General features: G+C 50.0%; 1 protein-coding gene across 1 annotated transcript; it reads left to right on the top strand.

The window, feature by feature from the left end:
• Positions 1–3,994: 3,994 nt before the first annotated feature.
• Positions 3,995–15,558, top strand: GRM6 (glutamate metabotropic receptor 6). Its single transcript, XM_060094578.1, has 10 exons — positions 3,995–4,660; positions 5,601–5,817; positions 6,044–6,179; positions 6,830–6,984; positions 8,476–8,616; positions 8,719–8,919; positions 10,991–11,136; positions 11,229–11,852; positions 14,309–14,620; positions 15,361–15,558. Exons 1-10 carry the CDS (start codon positions 3,995–3,997, stop codon positions 15,556–15,558), a joined length of 2,796 nt encoding a protein of 931 aa, XP_059950561.1.
• Positions 15,559–18,910: the final 3,352 nt, after the last annotated feature.

Below are 18,910 nucleotides of genomic sequence, written 5' to 3'. Positions count from 1 at the left end.
TTGCCACAAGCTTAGTTATTTAAAACAACACAAATTTATCCTCCTACAAAGTTGTAAAATCAATGTCACTGGGTCAAAATCAAGGTGTCAGCAGAACTGTGCTCCCTCAGGAGATTCTAGGGGGCAAACCATTTCCTCGTCTGTTCCAGGTTTTAGGGCTGTATTCCTCAGCTTGTGGCTCTTTTCTGCATCTTCAAAGCCAGCATTTAGCATCTTCAAATCTCTCTCTGCTTCCATATTCACATCACCTTCTCTCTTATAAGGACCCTTATGCATTCATGGGGCCCACCAGGATAATCGAGGATCATCTCTCCATCACAAATCCTTAATTTAATCACATCTGCAAAGTCCCCTTTGCCATATGAGGTAACATTCACAGATCCTGGGGATCAGGACTTGGACAGATTGAAGTGGGGGGAGTGCATTATTCGGCCTACCATATGGCCCTTTTTAAAAAAGTGTTTTGCTGTGATCATCATACCTTGACACTGTGTATTATGGAGAAAATTCCATTAAATCTAAGTTCCATTAATTAAAAAAACTTTTTTCTGACTGCTGTTCTACACTATATCAGGGATAACTTCCCTGAGATTCATTCTATGACTTTCCTCACTTTGATTTCTCTAATTTTGAAGAAAATGTATACTCTGGTTAAAGGTTTGCCATCATAAACAACAACAACAACAATAACTAGGCAGTATCTCCCACTGAATACCATGCTATTTAGCAAATAGTTCCCTTAAAATGAACACTTTCTCAAGTATATTTCACACCTGAGCAATATCACTGAGTCCACAGTGTCAAGTCCTTGGCTCAAGCTGCCTCTACTCACCTCACAACTCATGTTATCAGTTATTATTGTCCCAAAGCAAAGGGCTGGCTGACTAGGGAAAAAGCTCATTTGCAAAGTTTTTTGAGGTGTTATGGGCTGATCTGTGTGTGTCACCCCCTGCCTCTCTGCACCCAAATTCGTATGTTGAAGTCCTAACCTCCAGTCCTAACCTCCAGTACCTCAGAATGTGACCTTCTTTGGAGATAGAGTTGTTACAGAGGTAACCAGGGTGAAATGAGGTCTTTAGGGTGGGCCCTGCTCCCATATGATTGGTGTCTTTATAAGAAGTGGATTTGGATGTACAGAGGGAAACAATGTGGAGACACAAGGAGAAGACAAGCCAAGAAGAGAGACCTGGAACAGATTCTTCCCTCACAGCCTCCAGAAGGAACCAACCCTGCTGACACCTTGACTTCAGATTTCCAGGTTCCAGAACCATAAGACAATAAACATCTGTTGTTTAAGCCACCAGATCTGTGGTACTTTTTGTTATGGCAGCTCTATCAGCTTAATATACGTGGTGAGAGACTCTTGTTTGCAAAGGAATTCCAGAGTTGGAATTCCCCAGGAACCAAAAAACCACATGTTCAAAATGAACAAATTGTCATTTCTGTAACACTCTCTTCCCTTTCTGTCAAGATTACATCTACAACAAGCAGGGGCATGGTGGGAAGTGCAATGAGAAATGTATAGTTAGAAAGATGTATATGCACTGATGTCATCTGTATAGCCCAGTGAGTAATAGCCTAGCTCAGAGTCAGCCTGACTTGGCTTCACTATCCCAACTCTGTTACTTAATGTTTGTGCAATCCTGGGTAAATTAGTTCCTTACCTCTCTGTGATCCTCAGTACCTCAGTTTTCTCATCTGTAATATGGGGATGATACTGACACCAACTTCACGGAGAGTGTTGTGAGAATTAAGGAGATTTATATATATATTTCACACAGTAAGTGTAAGCTTTTAACACCCATTGTAATTATTTAATTACTACTCTCAACACTTCCTATAAGCCCCAGAAGAGAACATTATGGAGTCTAGACATTGGTACTCAAAACACTGAACTGAAATTTTTAAATTGTGGAATATGCCATATTAAATTTCCCCCTTTACTGAATCTAACCAGGACCTTGACCTAACCTCTCAAATCTCAAATGAAATTCTTGGCTTTCCTGTGTCCAAAGACAAAGGCTTGGCTTCTGCCCTCCTCTGACCTGCTCTGCCCTGGTCCTGGTCCTCACATGCTCACGGGTGGCTACTCCCTCCTCCCAGGTGCCCCAGCCATGATGGCCCCTCTTCATCCTCAGAGCTGGTTCTTCCCCTTGCCTGGAACTCACCTACTTCTCTCCCCTTCCACCTCCCGCACTCTGGTCAGACGCTCACCTCCCTCCTGCACCACTGTGAGGGCTACTGCCCCAGCCCCCTGGTGGTCCATCCTACACTCAGGGAACCAGTGAGATGCTCTCATCCTGTAAATCAGGACCCTGCTTTGTGAAGTCAGCTGTGGCCCTGTCTAACTTGTCCTGAGCAGGGGAGGGCCGTGGGGGGCTGTGTGAGCCCAGTGGCGGGAACCTACTACCTCAAATGCCCAGTTCGTACACACTTCTGCAACATCAAGCTTCGGGCCTAGCTAAGTGCCCCATCCTTCCCAACCTGTAAAATGGATGAAGGCCAAGCTGGACCTCCCAACTCTGCCAGGGACAGGTGCCTGGACAGCTCTGAAAACAGAGACAATCAGGGCCCTTGGATGTGGTGAGGGAAGGGAGAAGGGTGACATAGCTTTTGCTTGCTCCCTCTGCTAGCTTTGCCCAAATCCATGGGGCCGCCCTAATCCACCCTCTCTAATGGAGCCCAAGCCGGCTCAGCCCCCCTTAGCACGGACTTGCTAATCCCTGGGGCTCGGAACGCACCACCTGCCTCCAGGATGCACTTTGCTCTCAGCGTCAGAAAGGCAAATCCAGGGCCTCAGATGGGGATGGTGGTAAAAACGTCCATCACCTTGGCCCAAAACCTTAGATGAGGAAATTCAGGTACCAAGAGCCTCACACGGTGTGTCACTGCTTCAGACCCCAGAGCCAGGAAGGCTTTATGAACCACCAGAAGAGCAACTCCTTAGGGTTCCATCATCAGATGCAAGAGGCAGGGGTGGGAACTGCAGGGCAAGAGTGCCCTGTCCCCTCCCTCCATCAAAGGCAGTGAAGGCTGCTCGTTTCACACCAACCTGGGTACAAATCCTGATGCTGACCCATGTCCACTGTATGACCTTGGGTGAGTCACTTAACTCCTTGAGGTCTCTACTTCCCCAACTGCAAAATGGGTCTGATGGTAGAAGTCTCTTCTTTGTAGGGTTGTATGTGTGTGATAAGCAGAGACCTTGTTACCATTAAAGGTCTGCTTGCTCCTGCCTTCTTCCAGCTCAGCCCTGTTCTCCCTCCTCTTGTTCAGGTGCAATCCTCTTTGCTCAGCCCGTGTTCCTTTCTAACTCCACTCATGGGTTTATTGCAGGGATTTGCAAGGAGAAAGCTGTGAAGTGCCTAAAGCAGCCTGAGCCAAGACACTGGTGGCCAGAAGAGAGGAAGAGTAAAAGAAAACGGGTAAGAGACAGAGAGAGACAATGAGAGAAAGGGACACTGACAGAGAGAGGTAGAATGAGACTGAGACAGAAAGAGAAGAAAGACAGAGAGAAGGGAGAGGGGTGGGTAGAGAAAGCCGGAGACAGAGATGAGAAATAGAGACACCAGAAGACAGAAAATATGTGTGTCAGACACATATCCAAAGACAGGAAAGAAACAGACCCAGGGAGCAGGAGAGGGAGGGAAAGGGGACGTGGAGAGAGCCAGTCCTGCGCACACGCCTTGCTCAGGACGGGTCTCCGCCCTCAGGGCGGCCTCTCATCCCTTCCCCAGAATCCTTAAATCCTCTCTCCCTCAGGGCCCTCGGCATCTGTCACTGTCCCCTCCTGAACCGACAGCGGCTGGCTCAGGTGAGTGTGGCTAAAGAGGGGGCCTGGGTGTGCGCTGGGGATGAACTCCCAGTAAGAGCGGCCCAGGGCTGTCGGGGAGGGCAGGGGTAGGACTGGAGCCAGTGGTCGGGCAGGGGGGACCCAGATGATGAGGTTCAGAGAGTGTGAGAGGCAGGTGGCCCGGGAAGGCTGGCCGAGTTGATGCTTCATAACTTCTCCAGCTGGCTCGGCCAATATTTATATACTGAGCGCCTCCCCTCTCCCCAAGGCTTGGGGCTCACTCGCCTTTCCACCGACCCGGGTCCTTCCTCTGCCGGGCGCTCAGAGCGTTCTTCCGTTCTGTTCCCGTCCCCACCCCGTCTTCCTCCCGCAGCCCCCGAGCCGATGGCCGGGATCCTGGCGCTGCTGCCGCTGCTGCTGACGCTGGAGCAGGCGGGCGTGGCGGGCGCCGCAGGCTCGGTGCGCCTGGCGGGCGGCCTCACGCTGGGCGGCCTGTTCCCGGTGCACGCGCGGGGCGCGGCGGGCAGAGCGTGCGGGCCACTGAAGAAGGAGCAGGGCGTGCACCGGCTCGAGGCCATGCTGTACGCGCTGGACCGCGTGAACGCCGACCCCGAGCTGCTGCCCGGGGTGCGCCTGGGCGCGCGGCTGCTCGACACCTGCTCGCGGGACACGTACGCGCTGGAGCAGGCGCTGAGCTTCGTGCAGGCTCTGATCCGCGGCCGCGGCGACGGTCACGACGCAGCCGTGCGCTGCCCAGGCGGCGTCCCCCCGATGCGCGCCGCGCCCCCTGAGCGCGTGGTGGCTGTCGTGGGCGCCTCGGCCAGCTCCGTCTCCATCATGGTCGCCAACGTGCTGCGCCTGTTTGCGGTGAGGGCCCGGGGGAGCGCCTGGGTTGCAGCCTCTCTCCCTCGTCCTTGCCCTGGGCGTGGCTGAGGTCTGGTCTCCTTGCGAGAATCACTCTAGTCCGCAAAGAAAACTTGTCCCCCGGGCCAGACGCAAGCCTGTCTGGGAAGGTTATTCGGAAGATTAAAGCGTCTAGAGTGCCCGGGGTAACTACGGCGTCCATTAATTGCACTGTAGCCCATGAGCGTTTCTCTGCCTCGTTTGCTCTCGTTTTCCCTCTTTCTTTGTCTTTCTTCTTGATTTTCTCTTTCCACCTCCCTGTCTCTCTCTCCCCCTCCCTCCTCGCATCATTCCTTCTCTCTCTTCCCCTCTCCTTTCCATAACGTCTTCACAGTCCACCCTTCCTTTCTGTTTCCGCTTCAAACATCTCTGTCTTCCCCAGACCAGCTCCAGCCCGCTTCTTCCAGAACCTCCCCCTCTCTGACCTTCATACCAGCTCCCACCTGCTCCCTTTTATGTGTGTGTGTTGTTTGTTGTTTTCTTTCTTTTTTTTTTCTTTTGCTCGTGAGTTTTTCTTGAACATGAGGGATACACCCTCTTCTCTGCTAGCCGCCCTCTTCCCAGCCTCCCCAGCCACCATTCTCCGCTCTGCTTTCACACTTACTGCCCCCACTCCGTCTCCTGGATCAGCTCAGCTGTAATCCCTGATATTCATCACTCTAACGCACACAGATAAACCCAGTTCCAAGCAGGCCCCTCCATCAGTCCAGACACAGCCTTCCATCATGTAACCCCTCCCCAGCTCTCCTGCCTGCCCTGCCCCTCCTGGCCTCTCTCTGTGGCTGTTCCAGCTTTTGCCCCCAGCACTGTAACCCCAAACGTCCCTCTCCTGGGTCCTCACCGCCCTCCCTCCCTAGGGTCACTGACCCTCCATCCACAGCCCAGGTGTCCTTCCCCACTCCAGATCCCCCAGATCAGCTACGCCTCCACGGCCCCTGAGCTTAGCGACTCCACACGCTATGACTTCTTCTCCCGCGTGGTGCCACCTGACTCCTACCAGGCCCAGGCCATGGTGGACATCGTGCGGGCATTGGGATGGAACTACGTGTCCACGCTGGCCTCCGAGGGCAACTATGGCGAGAGTGGGGTTGACGCCTTTGTGCAGATCTCCCGAGAGGCTGGTGAGCTTGGGGCAGGGGGGTCTGAGGCATGAAGGAGCCTATAGAGGGTCCGTTGGACAGGGCATAAGCAATGAGGGAGGGCACTGGGTTCATGATGGGGAGCCTGGATGGTGCCCCCTGTGGGGGTCCTTTGGAAGACTCAGCCCCTGCCACAGTCATGAGTGGTGGTGGCCCTGGTGGGTGAATGGGTGGGACCGCAGCTGATTTGGGCATCTCCGACACCCAGGGGGGGTCTGCATTGCCCAGTCCATCAAGATTCCCAGGGAACCAAAGCCAGGAGAATTCAATAAGGTGATCAGGAGACTCATGGAGACACCAAATGCCCGGGGCATCATCATCTTTGCCAACGAGGATGACATCAGGTGGGACAGATGGCATGTTCCATCACCGTGTTCCTCAGAGGCTCTCCTGGAAGACCCTGCCGCCCCTTCTCACATATCCGAGTCACGGACAGCCTCCTTTCCCTCTTCCTCGCCCCCCTTACCTTCCTGCCCCCACACACCTTTTCTACTGCCACATCTCTGTCTGGTGCCCCCAGAAATGAACCAGGCCTGGTCTGGGTGAAGATGCCCCAAACCTAGCCAGGGAGACACAAGAATATATGTCTGTTTCTATAATTAACAGTGAGGGAGAGACTGGTGGGCACATGTAAGGGCAGAAAATGAGCTGTCAGGGAAGGACTCCCAGGGGTAGGAGGGTATCCGCAGAAGGCCATGGACCCCGGCCTGAGCCCCAGCAAGAGAAGGTAGGCCCTTCTTAAAGGCAGCATGCAGTGGACTATGGTATGCAGAACAAGAGGGCAGGCCTGGGGTCAGAGCCTGGCTGGACACTTTACTACCTGAGAAACCCAGGGCAAGTGTCCTAAACTCCCTACATCCTACTTTTCCTGATAAACAAAGGGTCTGATAAGTGATGCAGAATGGGGTAGATGGAGAGAGAAGAATGGAAAGTGACCAGAGTTAAGTTGGAGGAGGCTCTCGGCCCTCACTCACCCCTACCCTATCCTTACCAGGAGGGTCCTGGAGGCTGCACGCCAGGCCAACCTGACCAGCTACTTCCTGTGGGTTGGCTCAGACAGCTGGGGAGCCAAGATCTCACCCATCCTGAACCTGGAGGACGTGGCCGTGGGAGCCATCACCATCCTGCCCAAAAGGGCCTCTATTGATGGTGAGTGGGGGAATGCCCTTCCCCACTGCATCTCCCACCCATAGTTATCCTTCCCTATGATCCCCTCTTGGGGGTGCTCATTTTCCCCTTCTATAAAATTGTACCATGATCCAGGGTCCCTTCTAGGATTCCCAGATTCTAGAATTCTGAGATTCTGTGAATACACCCCTCCAAGCAGTGTTTGAATGAATTGGCAAGTGAGGAAATGCACATCCCACTCTACAGGGTGAAGAATTGTTAGGTTTTGTTTGTTTGTTTAGTTTTGTGCTAATTCAGTGCCTATATTCCTGGTTCTGCCAAAGGCACTCTAATTTGAGGGTGACTGTGGGAGGGATAGAAACCAAGGATGTGGGTCTTACTGTTCTGTTGATCAATTAATGAGGCCTTCCTCTCCACCCCTCCTCCACCATCCCGCCTGTGAATATCTGGAAGAATTCAGGAAAGGTGGACACTTTACACTAGGATTGCTTATTTCCCCAAAGGCTAAACTGAACATGCTTTGATGAGGCACTTCAGGGCTATTTTATGAAGCGCAGACCCTTGTAAATGCTGAGCCCTGACTCGCAGGGGCTCCCAGCCTTTTGGAGGTGTACACCCACCCTTACACTCTTTCTTTCCCTTAGAATGCATTCAGTTGCAGGCAACAGACTAGACTGAGAGTGGTTTTAACAATAAAGGCATTTCATTACAAGGCAAGAGGTTTCAAAGTAGGGGCAACTTCACGCTTGGGGCAGTAAGTCAGTGATGTTCTCAGAGCCCTGAGCTCTGTCTTCCCTTCTGTTCCACCATCCTCTGTAGTTGCTATATGCCTTCTTTTTTTTTTAAAGTCAACCTCTTTTTGTTTTTTTAATGAATTTATTTATTTTTGGCTGTGGTCGGTCTTCGTTACTGCACGCGGGCTTTCTCTAGTTGTGGTGAGCGGGGGCTACTCTTCGTTGCGGTGCACAGGCCTCCCATTGCAGTGGCTTCTCTTGGCTCTAGGCATGCGGGCTTCAGTAGTTGTGGCACGTTGGCTCAGTAGTTGTGGCTCGCAGGCTCTAGAGCTCAGGCTCAGTATTTGTGGCACACGGACTTAGTTGCTCCGCGGCATGTGGGATCTTCCAGGACCAGGGTTCGAACTTGTGTTCCCTGCACTGGCAGGCAGATTCTTAACCACTGCGCCACCAGGGAAGTCCCATGTGCCTTCTTGATTGTGTTGTTTTATTCACAAAGTGGCTGCTGAAGCTCCACCCATTACATCTTCATAGCAGCATCCTAACCAGGAAAGAAAAGGCAGCAAAAATTTCTGTCCTGTGGTGAGGCTCTGAGCTTGTATCAGGATGGAAATTTACCGTGGAGTCCCTAGATGGCTTTGAGCTCATTGGCCAGGTCAGAAATTGGTCACATGTGTATCCCCAGCTGCAAAGTGAGCAAGCGGTGAAGGGACACAAGTAGTGAGCTGTGGCTGGCTCAGACTGTTGCCAGCCCCCTCCCTCCTTCCCTGTCTCTCAGGATTTGACCAGTACTTCATGACTCGCTCCTTGGAGAACAACCGCCGGAACATCTGGTTTGCTGAGTTCTGGGAAGAGAATTTTAACTGCAAACTGACCAGCTCAGGTACCCAGTCAGACGATTCCACCCGCAAATGCACAGGTGAGAGCTGCCCAGGGTGGCGAGGGTGGTGAGGGAGAAGGTGGGAGGCCAGGTTGGGCATCTGGGAGCCAGGCACACTTCCTCTGGGCATCCCTAGGACAGGTGAGGAACGCATCGGCCGGGACTCTGCCTACGAGCAGGAAGGGAAGGTGCAGTTTGTGATCGATGCTGTGTACGCCATTGCCCACGCCCTCCACAGCATGCACCAGGCTCTTTGCCCGGGGCACACAGGCCTGTGCCCGGCAATGGAGCCCACCGACGGGCGGATGCTGCTGCAGTATATTCGAGCTGTACGTTTCAATGGTGAGTGGGAGCCAGAGCCCCTACGTGAATGAGGGGAAGCCTGCTGGGATGGAGTTCTCGGGACCTGGGACGACTCAGTATGGAAGGAACGGGAGAGCAGAAGAGTATAGTGGGAGCATCTGGGCCTGAGAGCTGGAGGCTCGAGCCAAGTTCTGGGGAACAGTTTTTAACACTCTTCCTTCTCCAGGCTTCAGTACCTCCTGCCACAGGCTGCAAATTCCAGGTGTTGGGGAACTTCTCTGTGACCCCTTCTGCCTGGATCCCTCAGAGGGTCACACACAACTCTCCTCTCCATTGCACGGAGTTTGGAGTCGTCTGGTCTCTGAGGGCACGCATGGGGCACAGTGCAGACTGTGCAAAGGCACTGCTTACACAGTGGACAGGCAGCCCACTCTGAGTCTCAGGCTTCCGAATGCCTCCCCAGCCAGGCCCTGGGCTGCCTGAGCACAAAGCATGAGTCTGTGTCCCCCCAATATGAGTGGAGGGCCTGGCACATGGTCAGGGCTCAGAATAAGGGTTTCTGAAAAGGCCCAGATGGACTCAGCTGTGCTTATGGTTTGCTGGGGGGGGCTTCACATTGTGTTCAATTACTATCCTTTAGTAAATTAAGAACTCTCTTCTTCCACCAAATGTTGAGCACCTTTTCTCTGCCAAGCTCTCTGTTAAAGAGCGTGACTTAGGGATTTCCCTAGCGGTCCAGTGGTTAAGACTCTGTGCTTCCACCGCAGGGGACACAGGTTCAATCCCTGGTCAGGGAACTAAGATGCCTCATGCTGAGTGGCCAAAAAGTAAGTAAGTAAGTAAGTAAATAAATAAATAAATAAAGAGCATGACTTAATAGCATCCAGAACAGCTCTACAAGCTGGTAGAACAAGCTTCTAAAAGAAATAAAGCTGATTGTTCAAATCAGTACCTTTGTAAGTCTGAACTCATCCTCTCGCCTGCACAGTTAAGCTCTTATTCCTTTGTAAATTGTGCTAACATGCACATAGCATAATATTTACTATCTTAACCATTTCAAGTGTACAGTTGAGTGGTGTACATTGTTGTGCAGTCAGTCTCTAGAACTCTTTTCATTGTGCAGAATTGAAACTCTATACTCACTAGACACTAACTCCCCATTTCCCCCTCCCCCAGCATTCTACATTTTGTCTATGAATTTGACTGCTCTGAGTACCTCATATGAGTGGAATCACACAGTATTTGTCCTTTTGTGAGTGGCTTATTTCACTTCTCATAATGTTCTCAAGGTTCATCCATGTTGTAGAATGTCCTTCCTTTTTAAGGCTGAATAATATTCCATTGTACGTAGAGACCCCAATTTGCTTATCCGTTCATCCGTTGATGGACACTTGCATTTCTTCCGCACTTTCGCTACTGTGAATAATACTGCTGTGAACATAAGTGTACAAATATCTCTTTGAGTCCTTGCTTTCCATTATTTTGGATATATAGCTAGAAAAGGAATTGCTGGATTGTGTGGTAATTCTATGTTTAATTTCTTGAGGAACCACCATATTGTTTTCCACAGTGACTGCATCATTTTGCATTCCCACCAGTGAAGTATAGGGTTGCAATGTCTCCATACACTTGCCAGCACTTACTTTCTGTTGTTTTGACAGTGGCTATCCTAAATGGGTGTGAGGTGGTATCTCACTGCGGTTTTTTTTTTAAATATTTTTTTATTAGTTTCTGCTTTATAACAAAGTGAATCAGTCATACATATACATCTGTTCCCACATCCCTTCCCTCATGCATCTCCCTCCCTCCCACCCTCCCCATCCCACCCCTCCAGGCGGTCACAAAGCACCGAGCTGATCTCCCTGTGCTATGCGGCTGCTTCCCACTATCTATCTACCTTAGGTTTGGTAGTGTATATATGTCCATGCCTCTCTTTCACTTTGTCACAGCTTACCCTTCCCCCTCCCCATATCCTCAAGTTTGATCCGAATTTCCCCAATGATAGGTGATGCTGAGCACATTTTCACGTGCTTGCTAAGCTCTTCCTTTGTCCTGGCTGGGCCTCTGATGGGCTCGAGCACCAGCCGAGGATGACAGGCTCTCCTTCCAGGCAGCGCAGGAACCCCTGTGGTGTTCAATGAGCACGGGGACGCGCCCGGGCGATATGACATCTTCCAGTACCAGGTGACCAACGGCAGCGCGGGCAGTGGCAGCTACCAGGCCGTGGGCCAGTGGGCAGAGACCCTCAGGCTGGATGTGAGTGGCACAGAATGAGCTCTGGGCACAGGGAGGCGGACCCACCTTCCCGGAGGCGGGAGTCGCAGGTCCCGGTGTCCCCTGTGTCCCAGGTGGAAGCCCTGCAGTGGTCGGGAGACCCCCGAGAGGTGCCCGAGTCTCAGTGCAGCCTCCCCTGTGGGCCGGGGGAGCGGAAAAAGATGGTGAAGGGCGTCCCCTGCTGTTGGCACTGTGAGGCCTGCGACGGGTACCGCTTCCAGGTGGACGAGTTCACTTGCGAGGCCTGCCCCGGGGACATGAGGCCCACGCACAACCACACGGGCTGCCGCCCCACGCCAGTGGTCCGCCTGTCCTGGTCCTCGCCCTGGGCGGCCCCGCCCCTCCTCTTGGCCGTGCTGGGCATCATGGCCACCACCACAGTGGTGGCCACCTTCGTGCGGCACAACAACACGCCCATCGTCCGGGCCTCTGGCCGCGAGCTCAGTTACGTCCTCCTCACGGGCATCTTCCTCATCTACACGGTCACCTTCCTCATGGTGGCTGAGCCCGGGGCGGCTGTCTGCGCTGCCCGCAGGCTCTTCCTCGGCCTGGGAACCACCCTCAGCTACTCTGCCTTGCTCACCAAGACCAACCGCATCTACCGCATCTTTGAGCAAGGGAAGCGCTCGGTCACACCCCCTCCCTTCATCAGCCCCACTTCGCAGCTCGTCATCACCTTCAGCTTCACCTCCGTGCAGGTGGGTCCTTGGGCTCCCGGGGTGGGCAGACGGGGTCGGGGCTGGGGGTGCGGGCACTGACCTCCACCTTAAAAATCAGAGTCCCTCTTCTATTTTGGCCTCTGTGTTAAAAAAAAAAAAAAAAAAAAAAAAAGTCCCAGGAGATAGGGCGCTACTGTTTCTGTAACTAGAAGAACTCATTTAGGAGCAGCTGTTTCCTCCTGCTTCATCCTTGAAGGAAAATGGATCAGTAAGGTGGGGAGTGCAAGCATCCAGTTATTTTTCTGTAAAACAGTGAAATTATTTTCATAAAGTGAACATGCTCTTCCATAATTTGGCTCCCAGGGCAAAGAGAATCTGATGAATTTCCCCCAAGCAGAGAATCTGTTTCCATAAAGGGAGTTCCTGCTGCCCAGTCACTGGGTAATTGGATAAGGGGCACAGGGTCTAATGATACTATGTGGAGTGAAGCATCCAATTCCATAAATGGCCAGAATTTCATGCTGTCTGTGCAGCAAAAGCAGAGTTCCTTTAGGGTTTTCTCTGAGATGGTAATATTACAACATTGGAAATGGCTCCTGTGGTCTGGAAAGCACTGGATGTTTTCTATGTAAAGCGTTCTAAGAGACAAGTGTGTGTGACATTGTATGACTTTGAAGAGCCAGCCCAGTTCTCAGGGCCAGGTGGATGGCCCATGCTCAGCTCATTTGGACACGGCTCACTCTCCACCCCAGGAGAGCCGTTCTTCCTACCCAGCTCTGCATGTAACATGGTCATTCCCACCCATGGGCCTCAGTCCATGCAATTCTTCAAAACTGGAAGGTGCTCCCACTTTTCTGGCACATAGCAGGGTCTGAGCGTCCTCTGTCAGGGCCAGAATCTCAGTGCACAACCCATCCTCAGAAAGCACCTCACTGCTTCCTGCCTGAAACCCCCATGGCACCTCCTGCCCCAGGATAGAGACGTTTAGACTGCATTCAGTGCCCCCCTCCAGCTCACCTATGGACTCCCCACATTGTACCTCTCTGTCTAGAAATCCCAAATCTTTTCAAAGATGCACACCTTCAACTTTACAAGGTTATTCAGCAGTATGATGGATGTGAAATGGTATCTCATTGTTTTAATTGGTCTCTACTTACTAGTGAAGCCAGCCTTTGTACTTCCCTCTTCTGTGATGTGCCTGTGCCTGTTCCTGTGCTTTGTTCACTTCCTATTATTTTGTAGGCGTTTGTTACCTGTACTGGATTCTAATTCTTTTACCAAGTATGTGGGTTGCAAATTCAGTGGGGCGCATTTTGGTTGCTACTCCCGTGTATCATAGGCCTTGGGTTTTAGTTTCTCTTGGGCAACTTTTCCCCCCAGCTAGAGGATTTCTAAGAGGAGCCCCCTGCTTCCTTCCTGGACAGTGGGTGGAGTTTTATTTTATTAGTCCCTTGTTCATGGAGCTGCTGCCTTTGGGAGAATCACAAAAAGGTGCTCCTTCTGGGTGTACAAATTATTTAAAAAGCATCCTTTCCTCTAGGATCACATGGCCCTACTCCAGGTGCACAGTATGGTACTGAAGTGTTGGCTAGGTTTCAGCCCCGCTCCTCCCAAGTCAAGCATCTTGTGCAGTGAACCACCTGCACAAATGTAGGGGCTGGCCCTTCCAGGGTCCCACCTGTATGCAGGTGTCTTACTTCCTACTCCCCAGCTTCCCTTGGCTCGAGGTCATGTCTCCCCTCACTGTGAAGGAATTCATATTCCATCTTCTCCTTGTTAGGGCCTGTGTCTGACTCTGACCTCCCTGGCCACCCGGCATCAGTTCACATTCTTACTGCTCTCCATCCAGTGCCTCTATATTTTGAGCCTCACTATGCATTCACACACAATTTCATTATATCTTGTTCAACAGTTCTCTGGCTCTGGAGAAGGAAAGGGGTCCTCCGGAACTTGGTTTGCCATATTGCTAGATTGGCTAAAGCTAGTGTTTTCCCACCTACTGAATACATGATACAGCCTCCCTGGAGGGTTGTGAAGGGCCTGGTTCCTGATCAGTGGGACATGCACTGACTCCTCCCCCAAGCTGGCATCATGTCCTCACAACAGATTATGAGGGTTCCCATTCGGTAGATAGAGGAGATGTGATTAGGGTCACCGTTCCAGAGCCTCTGCCTGCAGTCACTGCACCTTGCTGGGCTCAGTCAACGGTGCTGGTAATGGCTGACATACAGGAAGAGGACATCCAGGGCCCCTTCCCCAATCAGCCCAGATGTCCCCAGCACATACTTCCACTGCAGCCCCTTCTCTCCACCTGCCTGTGTCACAGGCCTTTGCCCAGGTAGTCCCCTCCTGGACAATCCTCCCCTCTCCACAGTGACTCTCAGGCCTGAGCATCCCACTCAGTAGGCCAGGAGCCTAAAAGCGACCCTAACCTGCCAGAGATCTCAGTCGAGAGTGAGGCTGGGTGTGTCCTTGATACCATGTTGGTCCTGCAGGTGGTGGGAGTGATGGCCTGGATGGGGGCCCAGCCCCCACACAGTGTGATTGACTACGAAGAGCAGCGGACGGTGGAACCAGAGCACGCCAGAGGGGTGCTCAAGTGCGACATGTCAGATCTGTCCCTTGTCGGCTGCCTGGGCTACAGCCTCTTGCTCATGGTCACATGCACGGTGTATGCCATCAAGGCTCGTGGCGTGCCTGAGACCTTCAATGAGGCCAAGCCCATTGGCTTCACCATGTACACCACCTGCATCATCTGGCTGGCTTTTGTGCCTATCTTCTTTGGCACTGCCCAGTCAGCTGAAAAGGTAATCCGGGTCCCCCGTCAGTTTCATGACCTCATTTGTTTCCTGCCTGTCCACGGAAGGGCTCGATTATTCCAAGAGCTGGGCCACCCATATGAATGCTTGCTTGGTTGGCTGATGAATTCATGTACTCATTTGTCTTTCCAGTCTCCCTCCGGCTGTTCTCTCAGTCCCATTTCCATTGTTCATTCATTCATTTTTTTCATCCGTGCCATCAATTAACTTTCTTTTATTCAATTATCTTTTCATATACTTTATATTTGCCAATCCATTCATCTGTCGGTCTATTTGTTTGACAGTCATTTATTCATGTGTACAGTGGAGCGTTTGTTTATTCCCCTCTGTCCTCCCTTTGTTTGCCTACTTGCTCCTTTATTCAGGTTTGGTTCATCCATTCATTTGTACATTTGAAAACATGTTCATTCATTCATTAACATGCTCTAGCCCTTTTTAGGCATATGGACCATTTCCCCAGGTGTCGCTCTCTGTGAATGAACCTCTCACTTCCCTTGGTCACTTGTCCACTCAGTTCTGTGTCGTTTACCCTTCTTCCTGCCTATACCAGAGCCAAACTGTGACTACCAATTCTTCATGCCACGGGGCCTTTGATTACACTGCTCTCCTTTATTGAGTGCTCATTCCCAGTCACTTGACTGAAATAGACTCACCTCCAGGCTGTGTGGGGGTGGAGGGCGGGAGAGACCTGGGCTGAGTCCCACCTGGTCCCTTCCTCCGTGGCTTAGATCTACATCCAAACCACCACACTGACTGTGTCCTTAAGCCTGAGTGCGTCGGTGTCCCTCGGCATGCTCTATGTACCCAAAACCTACGTCATCCTGTTCCACCCGGAGCAGAATGTGCAGAAGCGGAAACGGAGCCTCAAGACAACCTCCACAGTGGCAGCCCCACCCAAGGGCGAGGACACAGAGGCCCCCAAGTAGCAAGTAGGGGATGAATGGGACAATTGCTCCCCGTCCTCTGTTCTTTTCTTTCCCTCGCTTCATGGTGGAAGCTGTGAAGAGTCCAGATCTGCAGTGAGCAATCAGGGTGGGGAGTCCACAAAGGCCATGGCCACCAGGATGGAGCTGGCCTGGACCCACATGACACATTTTTCTGTTTTTCTGTGCATGGTGGCTTCATACTTCCTCGCTGCAGACCAGACTTTCCACTCATGGTGGGAAACAGCCACTGAGAGAATCCTACTCTGGAGAGGGACTAAACTTATACTCACTGGTTTGAAGTTCAGAGATCATGACGAAGCCCTGGGTTTGGCCCAGTGTGAGTGGATTTCCACCCCTTGATCAACCACCAGAATTTGGGGATTGGGCAGCATGTGAGAATATGTAGACCGCAGAATGAAATTCAGGGTTGGAGTCAGGGAGGAGCAGTTTCCACAAGAGCTCTGTGGGTCTGTATTTTGGACTGAGTAACTTGGGCTTCGGTAAATATTTTGCTGGTACAGAGGCATCGAGCCTTGGGTGAGAGCCCTGTGAGAGAAGATGGGCCTGCACAGGACAGGGAAGTGAGCAGAGGGAACTGGAATGCTCCCATGAGATTATTTGTGGCAGGGTCTTTTCCTCGAGATCTTTTCTCCTGGGATCTGGGGGATGTCACACTTAGAGAACTGCTTATTTTTTTCCTTTCCCATGTGTATTCCCTTAAATGTACCCTGAAATTTAAGAAAATCAGATACACTTGTGTGGTGGTAGGGGTGTGAGAATAAACTAGCAAGGGTGGTGTTTGCCCTCCTCTGATGCCTATAAGGGATGGTGTTCACAAGATCTAGGTTGGGACTAGTGACAGAGTTGTGTCCATGGCGAAGGTTAATTCCAAGTGGATAACTTAGGATGAACATCAAAACTGTTCTCTTCCAATATTTCCTGGGGAGGTCCCCTTTGAAAGGTAAGCATGAGGCATGGGAAGGAAGATGCTTGGACTTCAAATGCATTTTTCAGTAATCTTTTTTTTAACAAGAAGTTCAGTTTAAGTTAACGGAATTTTATTTCCCTGGGGTAGAATTTAAATTTGTTAAATTGATTCTTTTTATTTATCAGTATGAATTCTCTAGTATCTAATGTCTGGAACTGACTTTGAAGATCAACAGCACTTCATACAACATGGAGACTCTTCCCTAGACAGAGTCTCTGCATAATCCATTTTGACCTTGGGACTAGGTGTTTCTGCACTCTTTAATAGGGCTTCTCCTCAGAATAACATTTTTGGTGTACAAATTCTCCTTCCTCACATTTGTTACATTCCTAGGAATTCTCCACAGTGTGAACTATGACATTTCATATATTGCAGGATGCTTACCAAAATTCATTATTTCATACAGCTACTCTCCTGTGTGGGTTTCCTGATGTACAATGATGTGTGTTTTCTTACTGATGGCTTTTCCACATTAGTGCTTTGATAGGGTTTTTCTCCTATATTAACTCTTAGAGAACAATGAGCTCTGATCTCCAAATCAAGGTTTTCCTGTATTTATTATTTTCTTGGTGTTTCTCTCGGTATGAATTCTCTGATGTGCAGTGAGTCTTGACTTCTAGTTGAAAACTTTTCCACATTTTTTACATTTTTGTGGTTTTCCCCGCTCTGAACTCTGTGACTTAGATTTTGGATGATTTCTTAGTAAAAGCTTTTCCACATTTAGGGGTTTTCTCCCCATGTGAAGTTTCAGACTTAGAGTCCTGGCTTCCTGCTGAAGACTTTCATACACCCCCACATTCATTCAGACTGGTCTCTCTGATGTGGATTCTTTGATGCACAGTGAGTTCTGTCGTCTTCTTCTGGGCCTTCTCACATTCAGCCCACTTGTAGAAGATGCATGCACCATTTTGTGTGCAGTGGGGGTATCCTCTATTGTTAAAGGCATTGTCATATTTAGTACATTTGTGAGATTTCTCTCCTTTCTGAATTCTCTAATGTGTACAAAAAGTTCTGACTCTTGGAAGAGGGCTTTTCCACATTCAGTGTGTACATAAGGTCTCTACCTTGGATCATTTCTTTGATGTTCAGTGGAGGGTGACAAATCCTTGAAGGTTTTTCCATGCTCTTTGCATGCATAGTTTGCCTTCTCTGATGTCCAATCAATCAATTTGAACTCCTGAAAAAAGTTTTTCCCCCAAATTTGTGGAATTTATAAGGCATTCTGCCTGTGTGTTTCATTTTCTGTTGAATAAGAGCCAGGCTATACTTATAGGCTTTCTCACATTCATTGTCCTTGAATGATTTCTCACCAGTATGGATTATATATTCCAGTGAATACGGGGTTCTGGTTGGAGGCTTTTCCACATTACAATCACAGTATTTCTCTCCAGTATGAAGTCTCTAAAGCAGAGTAAGATTACATTTTGTTATAAGCTTTTATTCACCATGTTCAATGTGTTGAGACTTGTACAGGAGGGATTTTTTAATATTACTTATATTCTTATGCATTTTCACTAGTGTGGTTTTTTTGGACACATTTATAGCATTTATTACAACTTGTCACATTTATTACATTTTGTGGTCTTTGGAAATTTCTCCCAAATTCATTACATTCATTGTCTCTCACTTTATTCAGTAATTTCTCGGTAAATAAATGTAACTTTTCCCAAACGTTTGACTTGGGTTTTCTGTCCCTTTTGTATATAGTTATTGATTTGCAAGACTCCCTCTAATATGGAATAAAATGATAATTCCAAGTGAATCTTTTCACCATCATTTTATAGAAGGAAACATCTTCAGGAATACTCTGTTATATTGACGTCTTTGCCTCTAAATATGAAAAATTCCTAAGCATAAACATTTCCCACCTCTTGGGCTTTGAGGGGAGAAATCTGCCCCAGTGTGGACAGAGCAGAATACTGAAAGCTATGACAAGTAGGTTGGGAGTTTCAGAGATGACATTTTCATCTGTGGAGCAAAGAGTAGGAATCAAGATGGACTGCAGCTCTGAAAGGGGAAGATTGAGTGGGAGGATTGGATGGAAAAGGCAAAGCAAGGTGGAGAGAGGCACTAATGGTGATGGGACTGGGTTTGGACGTTTTTAACCTCATCACTTCATTCATGGATTACTATTGCAAGACTTTAGTCTTTCTGCTTTCTGTATTTTCCCCCCTCTCATCCTACACACCAGTATCAAAATCATCATGCCAGGGCACCAGCTCCCCACATTTATAGGAACATTGCTGTGGGTCCTGCCCTCTCTCAACATCTGCATCAGGCTGTGATTCATTCTCATATTTACCTGCAGACTCAGGGGCAGAAATCGCAGGAAGGGTGCATTAGTCTAGAGAATCATGGCTTCAT

Source organism: Mesoplodon densirostris, chromosome 3 (assembly GCF_025265405.1).
Source record: "Mesoplodon densirostris isolate mMesDen1 chromosome 3, mMesDen1 primary haplotype, whole genome shotgun sequence".
Taxonomy (NCBI): domain Eukaryota; kingdom Metazoa; phylum Chordata; class Mammalia; order Artiodactyla; family Ziphiidae; genus Mesoplodon; species Mesoplodon densirostris.
This window is presented reverse-complemented; position numbering and strand designations above follow the sequence as displayed.